Below are 17,254 nucleotides of genomic sequence, written 5' to 3'. Positions count from 1 at the left end.
CTGAATTGAATAATCAAAACCACTGGAACAATGAGCCACAGACGCAGAAAGGGCCCTGGGTGGTCGGACTCATGGTGAGGTAACAGCTTGCCAAGCATCAAGCCCCCCACTGAAGAGTTCTGCACTTATATTCCTTCTTCCTCTGGACTGAGGTCACAGAAGATTATCTGTTCTGGTTTAACCTACCAAGCTTCCAACTACCTCCAAAGTTTTCAATGTCTAGGATGTCTCCAGTCTTGTTCTGTGGCAGGGCAAAGCCTGATTGGAGTCTGGAAAACATATTTTATGACATATGTGTTTGTTTTTGACATAATGGAAGCCAAAGGTTGTTGAAGGTAAATGTCAGTTTCACAGAACAACTAAATATGAATAACCTTATTAAGGAAGTGTCTCATCACAGTATAAAGGCAACAGATGACGCAGAGACTATTACACCAAACGAATGTGCTGTAAAATGCATTTATCTTTGGGAGATGATAAACCAATGAAGGGAGGGGATTGTGAATCTAAATGTTAGAGTTAAAAACTATAAAACTCCTAGAAAACAGAGAAGTAAATCTTCATGACTGAGGATTAGGCAATAGTTTGTCAGATATCACATCAAAAGCACAAGTGACAAAAGAAAAAAATAAATAAATTGGATTTCACTAAAATTAAAACTTTTGTGCTGGTCCCAGTCACTGAGCCGCTGCCCAGGACTCAGCAGCCTCCCCCTTGAGCCCCCTCGCTTCCCGACGCTCCGTCCCCCCCGCCTGCCTTCTCCAGCCGCCGCCTTCCACCGAGGAAAAGGAATCGTATCGTATGTCCGCTATCCAGAACCTCCACTCTTTTGACCCCTTTGCTGATGCAAGTAAGGGTGATGATCTGCTTCCTGCTGGCACTGAGGATTATATCCATATAAGAATTCAACAGAGGAACGGCAGGAAGACCCTTACTACTGTCCAAGGGATCGCTGATGATTACGATAAAAAGAAACTAGTGAAGGCGTTTAAGAAGAAATTTGCCTGCAATGGTACTGTAATTGAGCATCCAGAATATGGAGAAGTAATTCAGCTACAGGGTGACCAGCGCAAGAACATATGCCAGTTCCTCGTAGAGATTGGACTGGCTAAGGACGATCAGCTGAAGGTTCATGGGTTTTAAGTGCTTCTGGCTCACTGAAGCTTAAGTGAGGATTTCCTTGCAATGAGTAGAATTTTCCTTCTGTCCCTTGTCACAAGTTTAAAAACCTCACAGTCTGTGTAATGTAACCATTTGGGGTCTGCTTTTAACTTGGACTAGTGAAACTCCTTCATGCAATAAACTGAAAAGAGCCATGCTGTCTAGTCTTGAAGTCCCTCATTTAAACAGAGGTCAAGCAGTAGGCACCTGGCAGTGTCCAGCCTGAAACAAAGCAATAACAGTGATGTTTCAGCCAAGTCCAGAGCCCCAAGATCACAGACGGCTATGTCTGGCCCGAAGCTCCTCAGCAATCCCTCTACAGAGTTCCCTGCCCTAAGAGAATGTCGCCACCTGAACAGCCCTCGGTGAAGCTGAGAGTGGAGGATGGGGTGAGGCAGCAACAGCAGCTGTACTGCTAGAGGGAGTCTTTGATCATCAGAGGAAAGATCCCCTGGTATCTCCAACGTGACCAGGTGGGCAGAGCTTAGAGCAGCCACCTTCATGCTATTGAGGTGAGAGGACATCTGGCTTGCCACCAAGGTCTTTTTGACCAGACATATCCTAGCTGATCGATGTCCAAACTAGAATGTGAGGCCAACCTTCTATCAGAGTTAAACTTTTGACAAGGGAACAAATTTCAAACCGATGTATCAGTCATGTAGCTGTAGAGCTCGCAACTTACTAGCAACAGCTGCCCAATGCCATGTGAAGTAACAAACTGGTTTTTGGTTTTTTTGGGGTTTTTTTTCCCCTTCAGTTTTAATGTTATGTAATGTATTTAAACCCTTATTTAAATAAAACTTGTTTTCAGAAAACAAAAAACAAAAAACAAAAAAACTTTTGTGCTTCAAAGAACATCACAAAAGTGAAAAGACAACCCACAGAATGGAAGGAAATATTTGCAAATCATATATCTGATAAGGGACTTGTAGCCAGAATATATAAAAACTCTAAAAAAAAATTTATTTACTTATTTATTTATTTGGCTGTGCCAGGTCTTAGTTGCAGCACACGGGATCTTGGGATCTTCATTGTGGCATGCAGGATCTTTAGTTGAGGCATGTGGGATCTAGTTCCCTGACCAGGGATCGAACCCGGGCCCCTGCATTGGGAGCATGGAGTCTTAGCCACTGGACCACCAGGGAAGTCCCTAAAAATTCTTACAATTCAACAATAAAAAAACAAATAACTCAATTTTTAAAGTAGGCAAAGGAATTAAATAGACATATCCATAAGCACATGAAAAGATACTCCACATCATTAGCCATCAGGGAAATGCAAATCAAAACCACAATGAGATACCACTTCATACCACTAGAATGGTTAAAATAATACAGATAATCACAAGTATTGGCAAGGATATGGAGAAACTGGACCCTCATATATTGTTAGTGGGACTGTGAAATGGTACAGCCTCTTTAGAAAACAGGCTAGCAGTTCCTCAAAAAGTTGAACAAAAAGTTACTTTGTGACCCAGCAATTCCACTCCTAGGTATATACCCAAGAGAATTGAAAACATATGTTTACATAAAAACTTGCACGTGAATGTTCATAGTAGCATTATTCAAATAGCCAAAAAGTGGAAACAACTCAAATGTCCACCAACTAATGAATGAATAAAAATGCATTGTGCCTCTACAGTGGAATATTATTCATCTCTAAAAAGGAATGAACTACTGATAAATATTACGGTAAATGAACCTTGAAAACATTATGCTTAGTGAGAGAAGCCAGATATAAAAGGCCACGTATTATATGATTCCATTTATATGACATAGCTAGTCTAGAATAGGCAAATCCATAGAGATAGAAAGTAGATTAGTGGTTGCCAAGGCCCTGGGGGGGTGGGAATGGGAAGGGGATGGGTTTGGGGATTCTTTTCAGGGTTGATGAAAATATTCTGGAATTAGGTAGTGGTGATAGTTGCACAATTCTGTGAATATATTAAAACTGCTGAATTGCACACTTTAAAGGGGTGGATTTTATGGTTATGTGAATTATATCTCAATAAAGCTGTTATAGTAAATACATAAATAAATTAGGAGAGACATAAATAAATGAATGAATAGGTGAATGGAGGTCACTGACAGCCCGATACCCTCTCCCTGATAAGCAGGAGCCCGAGGCCCCAGGTACTGACCTGGGTGGGGTGGCCAGGCTTGGCCCACATACAAGCTGCAAGGGAGGAGTGAGGAACGAGCAGGAGGAGACACCCATGGGCAGAGGTGTCACCAGTGCCTTTCAAGACAGTCACTTCTCAGTGGGAAGATCCTGGTAGGTGGCGACCCATGGAAACTGAGGAAACCTGAATTGAGCAAGAGGGCTTGGCAGGAAGGAGGAGGAGCCAGGGTATTTCCTGAGTTTAAGAGCACAGCCAATTTTATAGCTGCCTGGAACCAGGTGTGAGCAGACAGGGAGAGGTTAAGGGCACCAAGCAGAAACTGTGTGGTTTTTAAGGAGGCTGGCTTGTGGAAGTAGTCATCCACTGCCCACAAAGTGATTTGTGACACTCATTTTATTCAGTAAGATTGTGTGCCTACCTGGGACTAATTGTAGGCAATAAAAGGAATGTAAGAGCCAGGAGCTTGCAGCCTGGGAAGAGAGACAGTCAGTCTATAGCACAATAGGTGCCATGGTGAAAGTGAGTTCCAGAGTACAGAGAAGGGTCACCAGATTCAGACTAGATGGTCAAGGAGGGCTGCCTGGGGGAGGAGGCACTTGAGAGGTATCCGTGCCTTTCAGGAGATATTGCTACTTCAGGAAACTGCAGCCTAGGGAAGCTGACAATCCAGGATAGAGGCTTCATAAGAGCCCATTCCATGCTCACAAACTAGCCATCTCTTCTGTGCTGAGACCTCCATCATCCGTGAGGAAGGACTCCAACCTGGAGAAGAAGACTGTGGTCATGGGTTCTAGCTCTGATCCTGGACCAGGCACTGGGCTGCTTTGTTATCTTAGACACCTTAGATCTATTCTACCTGTGAACAATTTCCTCCCCTAAGGAATTAGAACTGTGGTCATTCTTCATGGAGGTGATATAATTTAGGTCAGTTCTTTCCTTTTATTCAGTTGAGTCAGGTGTTCGTGCATATGAGGAAAAAGTCTAGAGACACCAAATGAAGATCCACTGAGGGGGGAATGGTGGTGGTGGAGTCAGAGTCCTGCCTCTAAGGTGACATCTGAGTGCAATTGTCTAGACCCAGGCTTCCCTCCCAGTGTCCATGAGTAGCTAGGTGCCGGGTGGCCTGAGGTGGTGATCTCCTTAGTCTTTAGAAAGCTGGGCAGGGCCTGCGGTGGCTAGAGGGGCCCTGTCCCCTTCCCCAGGCTTTATAAATCCTACCTTTCCCCCCAACCCCTACTGTGTGTCATGATGTAAATAAAAATGGGAAGCATTGATATAGCATCAGTGGCATTGCCAACCCTGGAACTCAAACTATTTCTTACCACAAAGGGCCAGAAATTGACAGGTAAATGACTTTTTTGCCCTAGTGATGCATCTTTGATCATAGAGTTTCTGCTCAGGAAGGAAAGGCAGAGAAATATTGTCTCCCGGAAATGAGTGACCCACAGTTAGCATGACTCTGGAGTTAGAGTTCTAAAAACCAGCAGGACAGAAAGGTTTGGCCAATCAGTCTTGGCTAATATACTGGGAAATTGGATCAACTGGAGCCTGATGATTTGTATTGACTTTCAGAAGGTAGTGGCCAAGCAGGTAACAATTTGGTTCTCTGGGTCAATTGAGTCACTGAATCCTGTTTTACTTGTACCATGTTCCAAAAATGCCTCTGTTAGGAATTGTGTTATGTTCCCCACAAAAGCATATGTTGAAATCTTAACTCCAGCACCTCAGAATCTGACCTTATTTAGAAAGAGGTCATTGCAGATGTGATTAGTTAAGTTGTAATAGCTGAGTAGGAAGGACCCCTAATCCAATATGACTGGTGTCCTTATAAGAGGATGGTCATGTGAAGACAGACACACTGGGAGAAGGCGATGTGAAGATGAAGACAGAGATCGGAGAGATGCAGCAGCAAGCCAAGGAGTGCCAGGGATTGCCAGAAAACCACGAGAAGCTAGGAAGAAACAAGGAGGCGTTTTCCTGCATGTTTCAGAGGGACTGTGGCTCTTCTGAGACCTTGATTTTGGACTTCTAGACTCTGGAACTGTAAGACAATAAATTTCTATTGTTTTAAGCCATCAAATTTGTGGTACTTGGTTACAGCAACCCTAGGAAACTAATACAACCTCCCAAGGCTGAGGTTTTATCAGTGTGCACAAAAAACAGTTTGTAGTCTTTATTTGAAGGGCAGAATTTTGGCATTTTTTTTCCCTAAATTTTTTTTTCAAATCCACTAGGACTCTGGTGCTGTTTTTGAAAGTGCTGGAGTGTCCGGATAGAGTCAGGTGCTGGCTCTAATCCTCTTACTCCCGTGGTATGGCTTCCTGGAGAAGCACCTGGAAATGCCATTTTCAGGTTCAACGTGAGACCAAAAGAATGAAAAAATTGGGCTTCTTTTTTCTAGTTTTTCACACACGTTGCCCAACTTACACTTCCATATGCATTGGTAGTCTTTCTCAGTCACTCATTCATTCATCATACCCTTACTGCATACCTGCTGCATGTCACTGATGGACAGATAGGACTTTGCTTGTCCAGGGGCAGCCTCACATGGCTCCACTGCCGCTGACCCTTCCAGGCTTCCTCGCTGAGTCACGCCTACCTAACTCATAGCATATCCTCAGTGGTGACAAACCTCTATCCTTGAAGGAAGAGATGAGTTTTTGGACAACCCAGAGTCCTCACAGCCATGTCTGGGGAATGAGGTGTATGATTAAACTGAAAAAAAAAAAAAAAAAAGTCTAGGTCTTTATTTTTCCCCTAAAAACCTCAGAAAAAAATTTTTTTAACTAACGATACCAATGGGATATTTTCATAACTCAGAAGGTGATGATGTGGGAGAACAATGTTATTTGGATATTTTTAAAAATGCTTATGACATCCTGGTCGTAATAAGGAGACCCTTTTATCTCAAGCTTAAGGTCCACACTCAATAGCCTTGCCCTCATCTTTTTTCTTTGTCTTTCCTTTGCCCTCGATAAAGGGGCAGGTGAAGGAGCAGGATCTTCTCTCTCTTCTTTCTCCTTATCTCTTCTTTCTTTCTCTTGCTATTACTCTTGAGTAAATAGATGGTGACTAGTTCAAGGCTCAGAACTTTCAAAACAGCCAGTACTTCCCAGAGTGAGAACTTGTCCAGGGATCTTCTTCCAAGGTTGTCATCTACTTGTGATGTGAGCCTCATCACAGCTGACATAACATGTCACAAGACATATATACAGCAAACGCTCAGAGTTGAAGATGTAAGTGAAAACAGGAAGCAAGCTGGGCTTTTCATCACTGAGAAAAATATCTCAATATGTCTGGGAGAATGTCCTGAGCTTCTGCCTCAGTGAGCTGACCCTTATCTCTCAGTTTAAAATATTCCTTTATGGGACTTCCCTGGTGGTCCAGTGGTAAAGAATCCACATTCCAATGCAGGGGACGTGGGTTTGATCCCTGGTCTGGGAACTAAGATCCCACATGCCGCGGGGCAACTAAGCCCGCGTGCCACAACTATTGAGTGTGCAAGCCTCAACAAGAGAGCCCACGTGCTGCAAACTACAGAGCCCACACACTCTGGAGTCCGTGTGCCTCAACTAGAGAGAGAAAACCTGCACACCACAACTAGATAGAAACCCGAGCGCTGGAACGAAGAGATCCCGCGTGCCTCAATGAAGATCCCATGTGCCGCAACTAAGACCCGATGCAGCCCCCCCCCCAAAAAAAGGAAGATAAATAAATTTTTAAAAAAGAATAAATATTATTATAAAAAATAAAATATTCCTTTATGATGTATAGAAATGACAAAGATTAACTTCAGTGTTTCATGAAGCAATTTATCTATTAACCACATTTTGGTACATCAGAAGAAGACAACCATCTCTGCAAAGGGTGAAGGGGGATTCACTCATTCATTCATTCATTCATTCAATCATTCAATCAATCATTTATTCACCAGATATGTATGAAATGACAGGCACTTTGACAGGCAGTGGGAAAGCCAAAGCTGGAAACACAGTCTCTACCGTTGAGGGGCTCATGGTAGGGAAAGAGATAGAAACAGAACCTGGTGCGATATAGCCTGAATGTAACCAGGACTTTGAGCCACCCTGCTCTACCTTGAAGACCTAGGCCAGCATCCAAATCGCCGTGCTCCAAAGGCCTTCCACAAGCAGGCCAAGGAGGGGCATACACCACTCATCACCAATAAAACTTCCTGATCACCCCCTCTTTAAAGCATCTCTGCTTGTTTCCCAAACCGTCTCTCACGTCGTCTCACCCCCAAAGCAGGATCTTAGCTTTTTCTCTCCTCCCCACATGACCCTTCCTCTGCAACCTGGCTTAGTAAAACAAGACTTGATCTCAAGTGTCTCAAGATTGCTTCTGTTGCCTTGATTCAGTGTGTCTGGTGCTGCCGGACTGTAAAGTGTAAGGTAGGGGACGTGAGACCAGAGACCAAGCCGGGAGTCAGAGTAATGTGGACTTCATAAGCCAGATCATTTTTATAGTGGCTGCACCTACCCTAGATTTTTGAATCAGAATCCAATAAACTTCTCTCCTGCCTCCCTCCTTCCTCCCCCATTCTCCCCTATTTGTTGAAAACCTATTTGTTGAAAAAAATTGGGCAGTCTGTCCTCACAGTCTGCATATTGCTGATGACACTGCCGTGGTGGTGTCCTTTAACATATTTCACTGTCTCATCATGTTTCCTGGTAGTTAGATTTTGAGACTTAATCAGATTTAGACTTTTTTGGCTAGACTACTTCTAGTGTTGCCAGGCTTGGCAAATAAAAATACAGGATTCCCAGTTAAATTTGAATTTCAGATAAATAATGAATAATTTTTAGTATATCTCATGGATTATTTGATACCTATTTATACTAAACATTATTTATTATTTATCTGAAGTTCATCTCTAACTACTTTATAAGAGGCAGTGTGCCCATCTAACAGGAGGCACATAATATCTTCCTGGCTCTGTATCTGCAGCGTTAGCAGCTGTTGATGATCATGGCCTAGATTGATTATTTCCCTAGAGCTTGTAAAATTGTGATGTTCTAATTCTATATTTTTCTTTGTTTCTTAGATGGAATATGTATATAAAGAGAAACTTTCCCTTACCAAATATTTACCTGGTCATATAGGAAACCAACTGTTTACCTGGTCATTTACCTTTCATATAGGAAAGGCAGTTCTTTCATTTACCAGTTTCATTTACTAGTTTTCAGAATAATTGATTCCCTAGCATCCCCCAGAGGTAACCAATGAGTTGTGCTCTTTCCTTTCAAAGCATCATTATGGACTCAGGGATTTTGACGCATATGTATCTTGATCCATTGCTATGATTATTCTTTTAGACACTCAAATTGTCCCATCTTTGGCCAGTGGGAGCCTCCTGAACTTGACTTCTGAGTCCTTGTGATGCCGTCCCTGAGGTCTTTGTTAGCCTCTTTGCTTTCTGATGTAACAAAATGTTCCAGACTCATCTTGCACATTTTTTAGCCCAGATTTGGAATCAGACATTTCTCTTAGAAACGCCTTTAGTGGGAAATGATATTTAGAGATCCAATATTTCTGACTCCCCTATTTAAAATTATAACAACTTCCCATAACAAAAACATATGCTTCCTGGGATCCCCTTACTCTGATTTATTTTGTTCCATACCATCTATCAATCTTCTAACATATCACATAATTTACTTTATCATATCTATTGCCCATCTCTCACCACTAGATTGTAAACTCCTTGAGGGCAGAGACTTTTGTCTATTTGTTCACTGCCTGTACATATTAGGCACTTAATAACTATTTCTTGAATGAAAGAATGACTGAATATCACTGAATTACATGTTAATTCTCACATGAGAATGTGAGAGTGAATTTGGGAGGTACCACTGTGAAGCAGAGGGGTCAGGCAAGAGCCTATTTCAGTTGTTCAAGTGATTGATGATGGCAGCTTAGACTAGCAAGGTGCCCGTGGAGATGGAGAGAAAAAGTGGGGAGTAGACTAGGTATATTGTCTTGGAGGTAGAACTGACTGAACATAGTGATGGCTTGGATGTGGGGGATGAGGGAAAAGGAGAAATGAAAGGTGGCTTGTAGAATCTTGGCCTGAGCAAAAGGATGGATAAAGATGCTAAAGAGGTGAGAGGGGAGAGATGAGGGGGAGAGTTCAAGATTGAAGAGAATCAAGGGCTCCATCTGGGAAATATATGATTTGAGGTGTCTATTAGACAGCCAGGTAGAGATGTAAAGCAGGCAGTTGAGTCTGGGCTCAAGGATGGAGGTGTAAGATCAGGAGTCGTCAGTATTCGGGTGGTATTTAGAGCTCTGGGACCTGATGAGATCATCTTGAGAGCTTTAGAAAGAGACTAGAAGCTGTTTTAGGACCAATCCCTGAGATACCCCAACACGGAGCAACCAGAAGGAGGAGGAGCCTGCTAAGGAGACTGAGAAGAGGAGGCTAAAGAAATAGAAGGAAAACCAGGAGAGAGTATCACCATTAAAACCAAGAAAGAAGAGTGCTTCAAGGAGGAGGAAGTGGTCACCTGTGTCAGATGCTCCTGATGGGTCAAGTTTGATGAGGACAGAGTTAGACTCATTGGGTTTTACAACATAGAAGTTGCTGGTGACCTTGACAAGAGAGGTTTCAGTAGTAGAGTAGGAGCGGGTGAGTGAACAGGAAGTGAAGACTTGAACCATGGAGAACAGATGACTAGTTCAGGAAGCTTTGTGGTGAAAGGGAGAAATGGAGCAGTAGCTAGAGGGAGATGAGGAGGCAAGGAAAGATATATTCAAGATGGGAGATGCTGTATATAATAGTGGAGGTGACGCATGTAGCGGGAGATTCTAATGACACAGGACTGCAAAGCAACTGTAGGAGACTGTTCGTGTAAGCCAGTCAAGAAATAAGACAGACCTGAACCCGGACAGGGAAATAGAGCTGACTGATCTTATGAAGCAAGTGAACCTAGAGATCTCCCAATTTCAGACCACAGGCAAATGCCAGGGTGCATAATTTCTCAGGATCCAAACCTACCTGCTAACAGCCTTTGCCCTCTTCACCATCACCCCAAACAAACACACATACCGAAACATCACACCCTTTCCAAAAGCAGAGAAAGCAGGGTGCATATTGGGATCCTGGACAAATGCCCACTGCCCCCAGGATGGCCTGATTTGGGTTCAAAGCCAAGAAAGCACACAGAGTTTCCTTGTCCCCCCACTGGATTTAAGGGAGTTTTTAAAGTGCTCTTCTCTGGCTACCCAAGGATTAGCCATGTGTTTCAACAAGTGATTTAAAATCATTACTCGTCTCTTGGTTGAACCTCAAACGTTTGAAATGTACACAGCTTGGCAGGCTAGCCAGGGCAGCTGAGCTTCAAGAGGACATGTCCCGGCCATCTGTTGCCCCACTTCATACCAGCCTTCTGCCCTTCCCGCTGCCGAGAAGCACTGGGCTTGTCAGGCAAATTCAGGACAAAGACAACTGCAGCCTTGGCTTCAAACAGTTGCTCACACAGTGTCTTGGGTGGAGCTGGGGGGATGGGAAGTTACTGCGTTGTTTTGAAATGCTTTGCCTGGAGGTATGGAGTTTTCCCTCAATCTCAGAGATCCAGAGGGTTTTAAGGACAGGGACAAAGGACATTACTTGTGATTTCCCCTCCATCAGAGCAAACTGTGCGCAGCTACTCTGAGGAGATTAAGGGATGCAATGTGAAGATGTGAATTTCATTCTAAAAGTATTGAAGTATTTCAAAAACTGCTATTATAAAGTGTTTAGTCTATAATAACGTGAATGCATTAAATAGACAATTTTGGCACACCAAGACTTCAACTGTATAAGCTGCATCATCAGGTAAGCTAACTTTTTTGAGGGGAGGGCAGTCAATTTTATGATTCTTTTAAAACAGTAGACTTTTAAAATAAAAATTTTAGATTTACAAAGAAATTGAGCAGATAGTACAGAATTCTCATCTTACCCTCCCCCTCCCCAGCTCTCACTTTCCCCTGTTAATAACATTTTACATTGGTATGGTATATTTGTCACAATTGATGAATTGATATTGAGACATTATTATTAAGTATAGTCCATTGTTGATTCAGATTTCCTTAGTTTTTACCTAATGGCCATTTTCTGTTTCAGGATCCCATCTAGGAAACCACATTACATTAAGGAGTCATGTCTTGGGCTCCTCTTGGCTGTAACAGTTCCTCAGACTTTCCTTGTTTTTCATGACCTTGTGAATACTAGTTAAGTTTTTTATCCTACTTGCAATCCCTCTATTGGGATTAGTCTGATGTTTTTCTCATGAGTTATGGTTTTTGGGGAGGATGCTCACAGAGGTAAAGTACAATTTTCATCATATCGTATCAAAGGTACAAGCTATCATCATGATTTATGACTGGTGATGTTGACCTTGATCACCTGCCTGAAGTAGTGTTTATCAGATTTCCCCACTGTAGAGTTTTCTTTTTATTTATTTTTTCTTTTTATTCTTTGGCTGTGCCACGCAGCTTACAGGATCTCAGTTCCCTGACCAGGGATTGAACCAGGCCACGGCAATAAAAGCCCAGAATGCTAACCACTAGGCCATCAGGGAACTCCCTAAAGTTTTGTTTTTAAAAAATTGTATGTACGTACGGACTCATGGATATTTATTTTATATTTTGGATTATAATTTGACGCTACTTAATTTTGTTCCTCAAATTGTTCCAGCTTTGGCCATTGGGAGCTCTTTCGTTTGACTCTTGTGCCCTGTGACATACCTCCATCAATGTGATATTTTTTTAGTAAACTCAGTTTTGTGTGGACTTTGGCACAAGCTCCTCCTGCCGTCTCTGAGCACAGCCTGGCCCTGATAGTGGGTGTGCCTTGCGCCAGCCTGGGCACGTCTGCTTACAAAGTCAGAGCAATGAAGAACTGAGTACTTCCTGCACTGGATCCACGAGGCTCCATAAACCACCAGGCTTGTAACAGTGAATACAGAGTGATAAAACTGCCTTGTTTGTTCAGTACGTGCTGTAAGTTTTAGTTGTTTATTGCCTGACTTTTATGTTTACAATGAGGATGAAGAGCAGTTGTTGGATATTTTGACAGTTACTCATTCAACTTTGAAACAAAACTTTTCACTTCTCTTCCTAGCTAAAGTGGTTTAATTGAAGACTTTTCTAATCTCAAAAGACAAACTGAAAAAACACTGTTAGCAGGAGTTAAGCGCACAAACCCTGGTGCAGGACTGCCTTGATTTAAAACCTTGACCTTGGGCCAATTACTCCACTCCTTGGTACCTCAGTTTCTCATCTGTAAAAGGGGAAATTTAATTTTAACAGACCCACCTCGAAGGTCTGTTAAGTGAGTTAATATATGTTAAAATGATTAGAATAGGGCCTGGCATATGGTGGGTGCTATGTAATGGTGTTTATTGCTATTATTTATAACCATCTGCTATGGTCTGAATGTTTGTTTGCCCACAAAATTCATATGTTGAAATCTTAATTCCCAAGGTGATGGTATTAGGAGATGGGGCCTTTGGGAGTGATTAGGTCATGAGGGTAAAGCCCTAATGATTGAGATCTGTGCCCTTATAAAAGAGGCCCCACAGATCTCACTAGCTTCTTCTGCCAGCCTGCAGCTCAGAAGAGGGTCCTCACCCAACCATGCTGGCACTCCGATCTTGGACTTCCAGTCTCCAGAGACATTAATTTCTGTTGTTTGTAAGCCACCCAGTCTATGGTATTTTGTTATAGCAGCCTGAATGGACTAAGACATCATCCACCTGTATGATCAGAATTTTCTCAGAACTGTGTGACCGAAGCAAAATACAAAAGTAAGTTGGATGCCTAGACTGACATATGACTGTGAATTGGCCAGGGCTGTGACTTTAAAATGCAACAGGAACTGACTCTGGATGAGTTAAGCAGAAGAGGAATTCATGGGAAGGATGTTGAGTAGCCCACGGAATCTGGGAAGGTGAGAGAGGCAGGCTCACGGCATGAATGAGACCAAGGATGCTGGGAAACAGCCAGGAGCATGGCCAAAATGGTGGCACAGAAGCTATCCAGAGAGTCCTGCCCTGGCCTCAGAACCCTGGTAAGCTTGTGCCACGACCATGGTCAGAGCCTGAGTGATGACCCTGCTGCTGCTGATGCCCTGGGATCTGGACATGGCTGCCACAGCTGCTGCCACCCCACTGCAACAAGGTTATCTGAGGGGCTCGCTCTGTGGTCTCTTATTCAGAGTCCAGGGCACTGCACCTGATTGGCTGAGTCCAGGTCACATGTCTAAGCCCTGCCTATAAAAGAGGCTGGGAAGCAAGTGTCTGGCGTTTTCAGCCTCTGTAGTGAGAGGTGAGCAGTGGGTTCTAACTTCCACTAAGACTTAAGATGGAGTCTTCTACACACCTGGGGAGGGATTCTGAAGCTGGGCAGCCAAAAAGTGACAAATGTCACGCATCACCTGTGCTTTCAATTTTTGTTCCACCATGTTAGCATCATTGATGGACTTTATAATAAGTAAAAGTTTGAAAAACACTTGCCCAGTGCTGTGGTGTCCCTCACATTTTTCAAGTCAGAGGTATAGGTGACTAACTTCTACGAGTCTTAAGGAAGATGAAGGCTCTGCTGGTGGGTTTGGGTAGAAGATTTTCATGAAAGATGCGACTCTGGGCCTTTAAGGATATTGCACCCCTAATTTTTGTAAATGACAGCAGATGCTCTTGTGATTGATAAAATGCAAATTCCTTTAAAAGATATAAAAGTGATTGTTTTTATTATTTTGCATTTTCTTTTGATCAGCAGATACCAAAATGATCACTGCCATCCCGTGGAGTCTTTGAAATTTTTTGCTTTGAAAAAGAAGTCTTTAGATTTGATGGTTGGAAATCCTTAACATTGTCCCAACCTTCCTTTTCTAAGTGGAGAAATGGAGGCCCAAGAGATAGAGTGACTTATGCAAGGCCACACAGCTGCTTTAGAGCAGGCTCCAGGCCTCATGCCCTAGTCCTCAGTATTCTCACATTGCCATGCTTCCAGCAGCTAGCCCAGAAGCAGGCTGGACCATCCAACCCCACAGCTGCTGCCTTCCTGAGGCACGTCTTGACAGGAGACCCAAAGCTGCTTTTGAATACAGGCCTGTAGCTGCTGCTGCTCCTTTATTCACCCTTACTTTTGGGGTGAGAAATCTTGAGTGGCTTTCTCTTTGTCTTCAGCCTCCTTCCTGGAGAGAAGAAGAAAACAATAGAGAACAAGCAGATAAAAGCCTCCATGCTGGTGCTAGGCTTCACCTGCTGGACTCCGACCTTTGCTGGTCTCAACTCTGCCTCTTCTCAGTGTGGCTAACCTGCTGCCCTAATTTGACTTGCTCCAAATCCTAGGAACCAGATTTCCCAGTCCTGCATTCATGCCCTGGCTCCCAGTCATGCGGCTAGGTTAGATCCTGACGTCTGCTGAGTGCACCCTGCGATAGAACTGCCCATCTCCTTGTCTGGCCAGCTAGATCTGGACCCGGCCACCCCTCAGGAAGCTCCTGAAGGCAAGGTTCATACCCTACCACCTCCCCCCCGCCCCTCCGTATCCTCAGCACCCAATAGGGTGTGGCCCAGCAAACCCTCATTGAAGGCATGAAGGCATGTCCTGCTCTGTTTGGGTGCTGCCCACACCTCATCATGACAAACTAGAGCAAAGGGAGGTGGAGGTGCTGAGAGGACAAACAGTGTGAGAGAGTTTCCTTCTACCCTACCTGGGGGTATTTCTAACTTGATTGACACCACTTATTTAGAGCTGCCATAGGCAGATTTGGGCTGTGGCCTGCCCAGGCCAGAGCAGGGACAACTGGTCTTGGGAATCCAAAGAGAACATCAGGTTCAGGCAAAGGTGACTTAGCTAAACCAGGGAGCAAGACATTCATTCATTCATTCATTCATTTGTTCAGTAAATACGTACTGAGTACCATATGTGTCAGGTTCTATGCTGGGTACCCAAAGATTTAATGGTGAATGAGACACACTCTCACACACTCTCTGCCCTCAAGATGCTTAGAGTGAGGAAGACAAAACAGGGGACTGGTCTTTACAATAGATTATGGAGTGTGCTGAAATAACAATAACTAATATTTATTGAATGTTCACTATGTGCCGGACCCTGCACTAAGCCATTGGCCATGCATTGTTTCATGTAATCCTCACAGGAACCCTACTAGTAGGTACTATTACTATCTCCATCTTACAGATGAGGAAATGGAAACACAGAGAGGTTGAGTGACTTGCCCAAGGTCACACAGCTCAGGTAAGTGGCATACCTAGCATTTCAATCCAGATAGCTTGACTCCAAGGCCTATGCTCCTAGCTCCTCCACTAGAATAGTTCTGCCTCATTACAATAGTAGATGATGCAGGATACTATTGAAGCATGTAAAGGTGCACCAACTGTGTGCCAAGGACATCCAGAAGCATTCAGAGACTGCAACTAGTGTTAACATGACCGGCTCATAGGGAGTGAAGACTGCAGAGAGAATAGGCTGAAGGGTTCAGTAGGCACCAGTTCACAAAGGTCTTTAAAGCCAGGCTAAGGGGTCAAGATTTTATCCAAAGGACAGTGGAGAAATGCTGAAGGATAAGCAGGAGAGTTTCACAATCGGGTGGCACTTCAGAAAGCTCTGTTTTAACTGTACTTTGGAGAAGGAATGGAGTCAAGCAAGACTGGAGTGTGTTCCAGTTGTTCAGTCAAGAGCCGATGGTGGCCTGAAGCATGGATTGGCAGCGGCCCGAGAGAGAAGCAGCCTAAGTGCTGCCCACACACCTACTCATGACAAACTAGAGCAAAGGGAAGTGGAGGCGCTGAGAGGACAAACTGTGTGAGAGAAATTACTTTGTTGTAGGGAAGTCACCATCGAGCCAGAAGACTGGTGGAGACCAAGACACCTAGGTGAGCCCCAGAGGGTCAAGGGTCAGCACTGGTCAATGTCAGGCAATTGTCCAAAGTCTAAACAGGCAAGAGGGTGGTAGAAGAAAAAGCCAGCAGAAGGTGGTGGGGACCCAGCAACAGAAATAAGAGGCCAATGAAAGGACTCCAGTCCCTGAATGAAGAAGAGAATTTTCCCCTGGGCAAGTGGGGACAGGGGAGACACTGGGAAAACAGGACCAGGAACCAGGGTCCCTGAGGCTGTCCCAGACTGGCAGTGAGACCGAGGATGCTCACCAGCAAGACAGGGATTCAGGGTTCCTTCTGTGTCCCCCTCTCCCCACCTCCAGCCAGGTGGTTCCTATGTAATCAGGTCTGGCTTCAAAGTTGGTGGGAGGGGCGATGTGGTGAAGGGGAAAGAGAGCTTTGACGTCAGAGAGATTGGGGTTTGAATCTCACCTGGAGCCACTGGTTCTAAGACTCCAGACAAGTTACTTAACCTCTCTGAGCCTCAGCTCACTCATCTGTAACATGAGGAGAACAATATCTACATCGTGGGGTTACTGAGTGAGAATAACAGCGCCTACTGCACAGGGTTATTGTGAGGATGTGGGAGTTAACATGTGAATGGCCAGGGCTGCACTGGGGTGGGTGCTGAGTCAAGTTGTCAACCTTTCTCCTTTATCAGAAGTCATCTACCAGCTGGGCCCTGGGCCAAGGGTTTCGGGTGCTATGTTACTTCCTTCTTAACAAACCGAAGGAAATATTACTCTTCCCGCTTCGTGGGTCAGGGAAAAGTGCTGTCTGTGAAGTGTCTGAGTTTGAGACCTCTCTCATTGCAAAAAGGGAGACTAGCACATATTAATGAGCTGTTAAAGACACACTAGCGGTAAACTGAGACCCTCTCTTTGGCATAATCAGAAAAACAAAAAGAGAATTGAGGGCTTCCCTGGTGGTGCAATGGTTAAGAATCCGCCTGCCAGTGCAGGGGTTCAAGCCCTGGTCCAGGAAGATCCCACATGCCACAGGGCAACTAAGCCTGTGCGCCCCAACTACTGAGCCTGTGCTCTAGAGCCCGTGATCCACAACTACTGAG

The 17,254-nt window shown here is 44.1% G+C and overlaps 1 protein-coding gene across 1 annotated transcript; it reads left to right on the top strand.

Moving 5' to 3' along the window:
* The first annotated feature begins 779 nt into the window (after positions 1–779).
* On the top strand, positions 780–1,580 carry LOC132360691 (eukaryotic translation initiation factor 1). Its single transcript, XM_059915773.1, has one exon. It carries the CDS (start codon positions 802–804, stop codon positions 1,141–1,143), a length of 342 nt encoding a protein of 113 aa, XP_059771756.1. The 5' UTR covers positions 780–801; the 3' UTR covers positions 1,144–1,580.
* Positions 1,581–17,254: the final 15,674 nt, after the last annotated feature.

The sequence above is a fragment of the Balaenoptera ricei genome, chromosome 2, assembly GCF_028023285.1.
Source record: "Balaenoptera ricei isolate mBalRic1 chromosome 2, mBalRic1.hap2, whole genome shotgun sequence".
NCBI classification, from domain to species: domain Eukaryota; kingdom Metazoa; phylum Chordata; class Mammalia; order Artiodactyla; family Balaenopteridae; genus Balaenoptera; species Balaenoptera ricei.
Note: the sequence above shows the minus strand (reverse complement) of the source record. Positions and strands in the feature narration are given on the sequence as shown.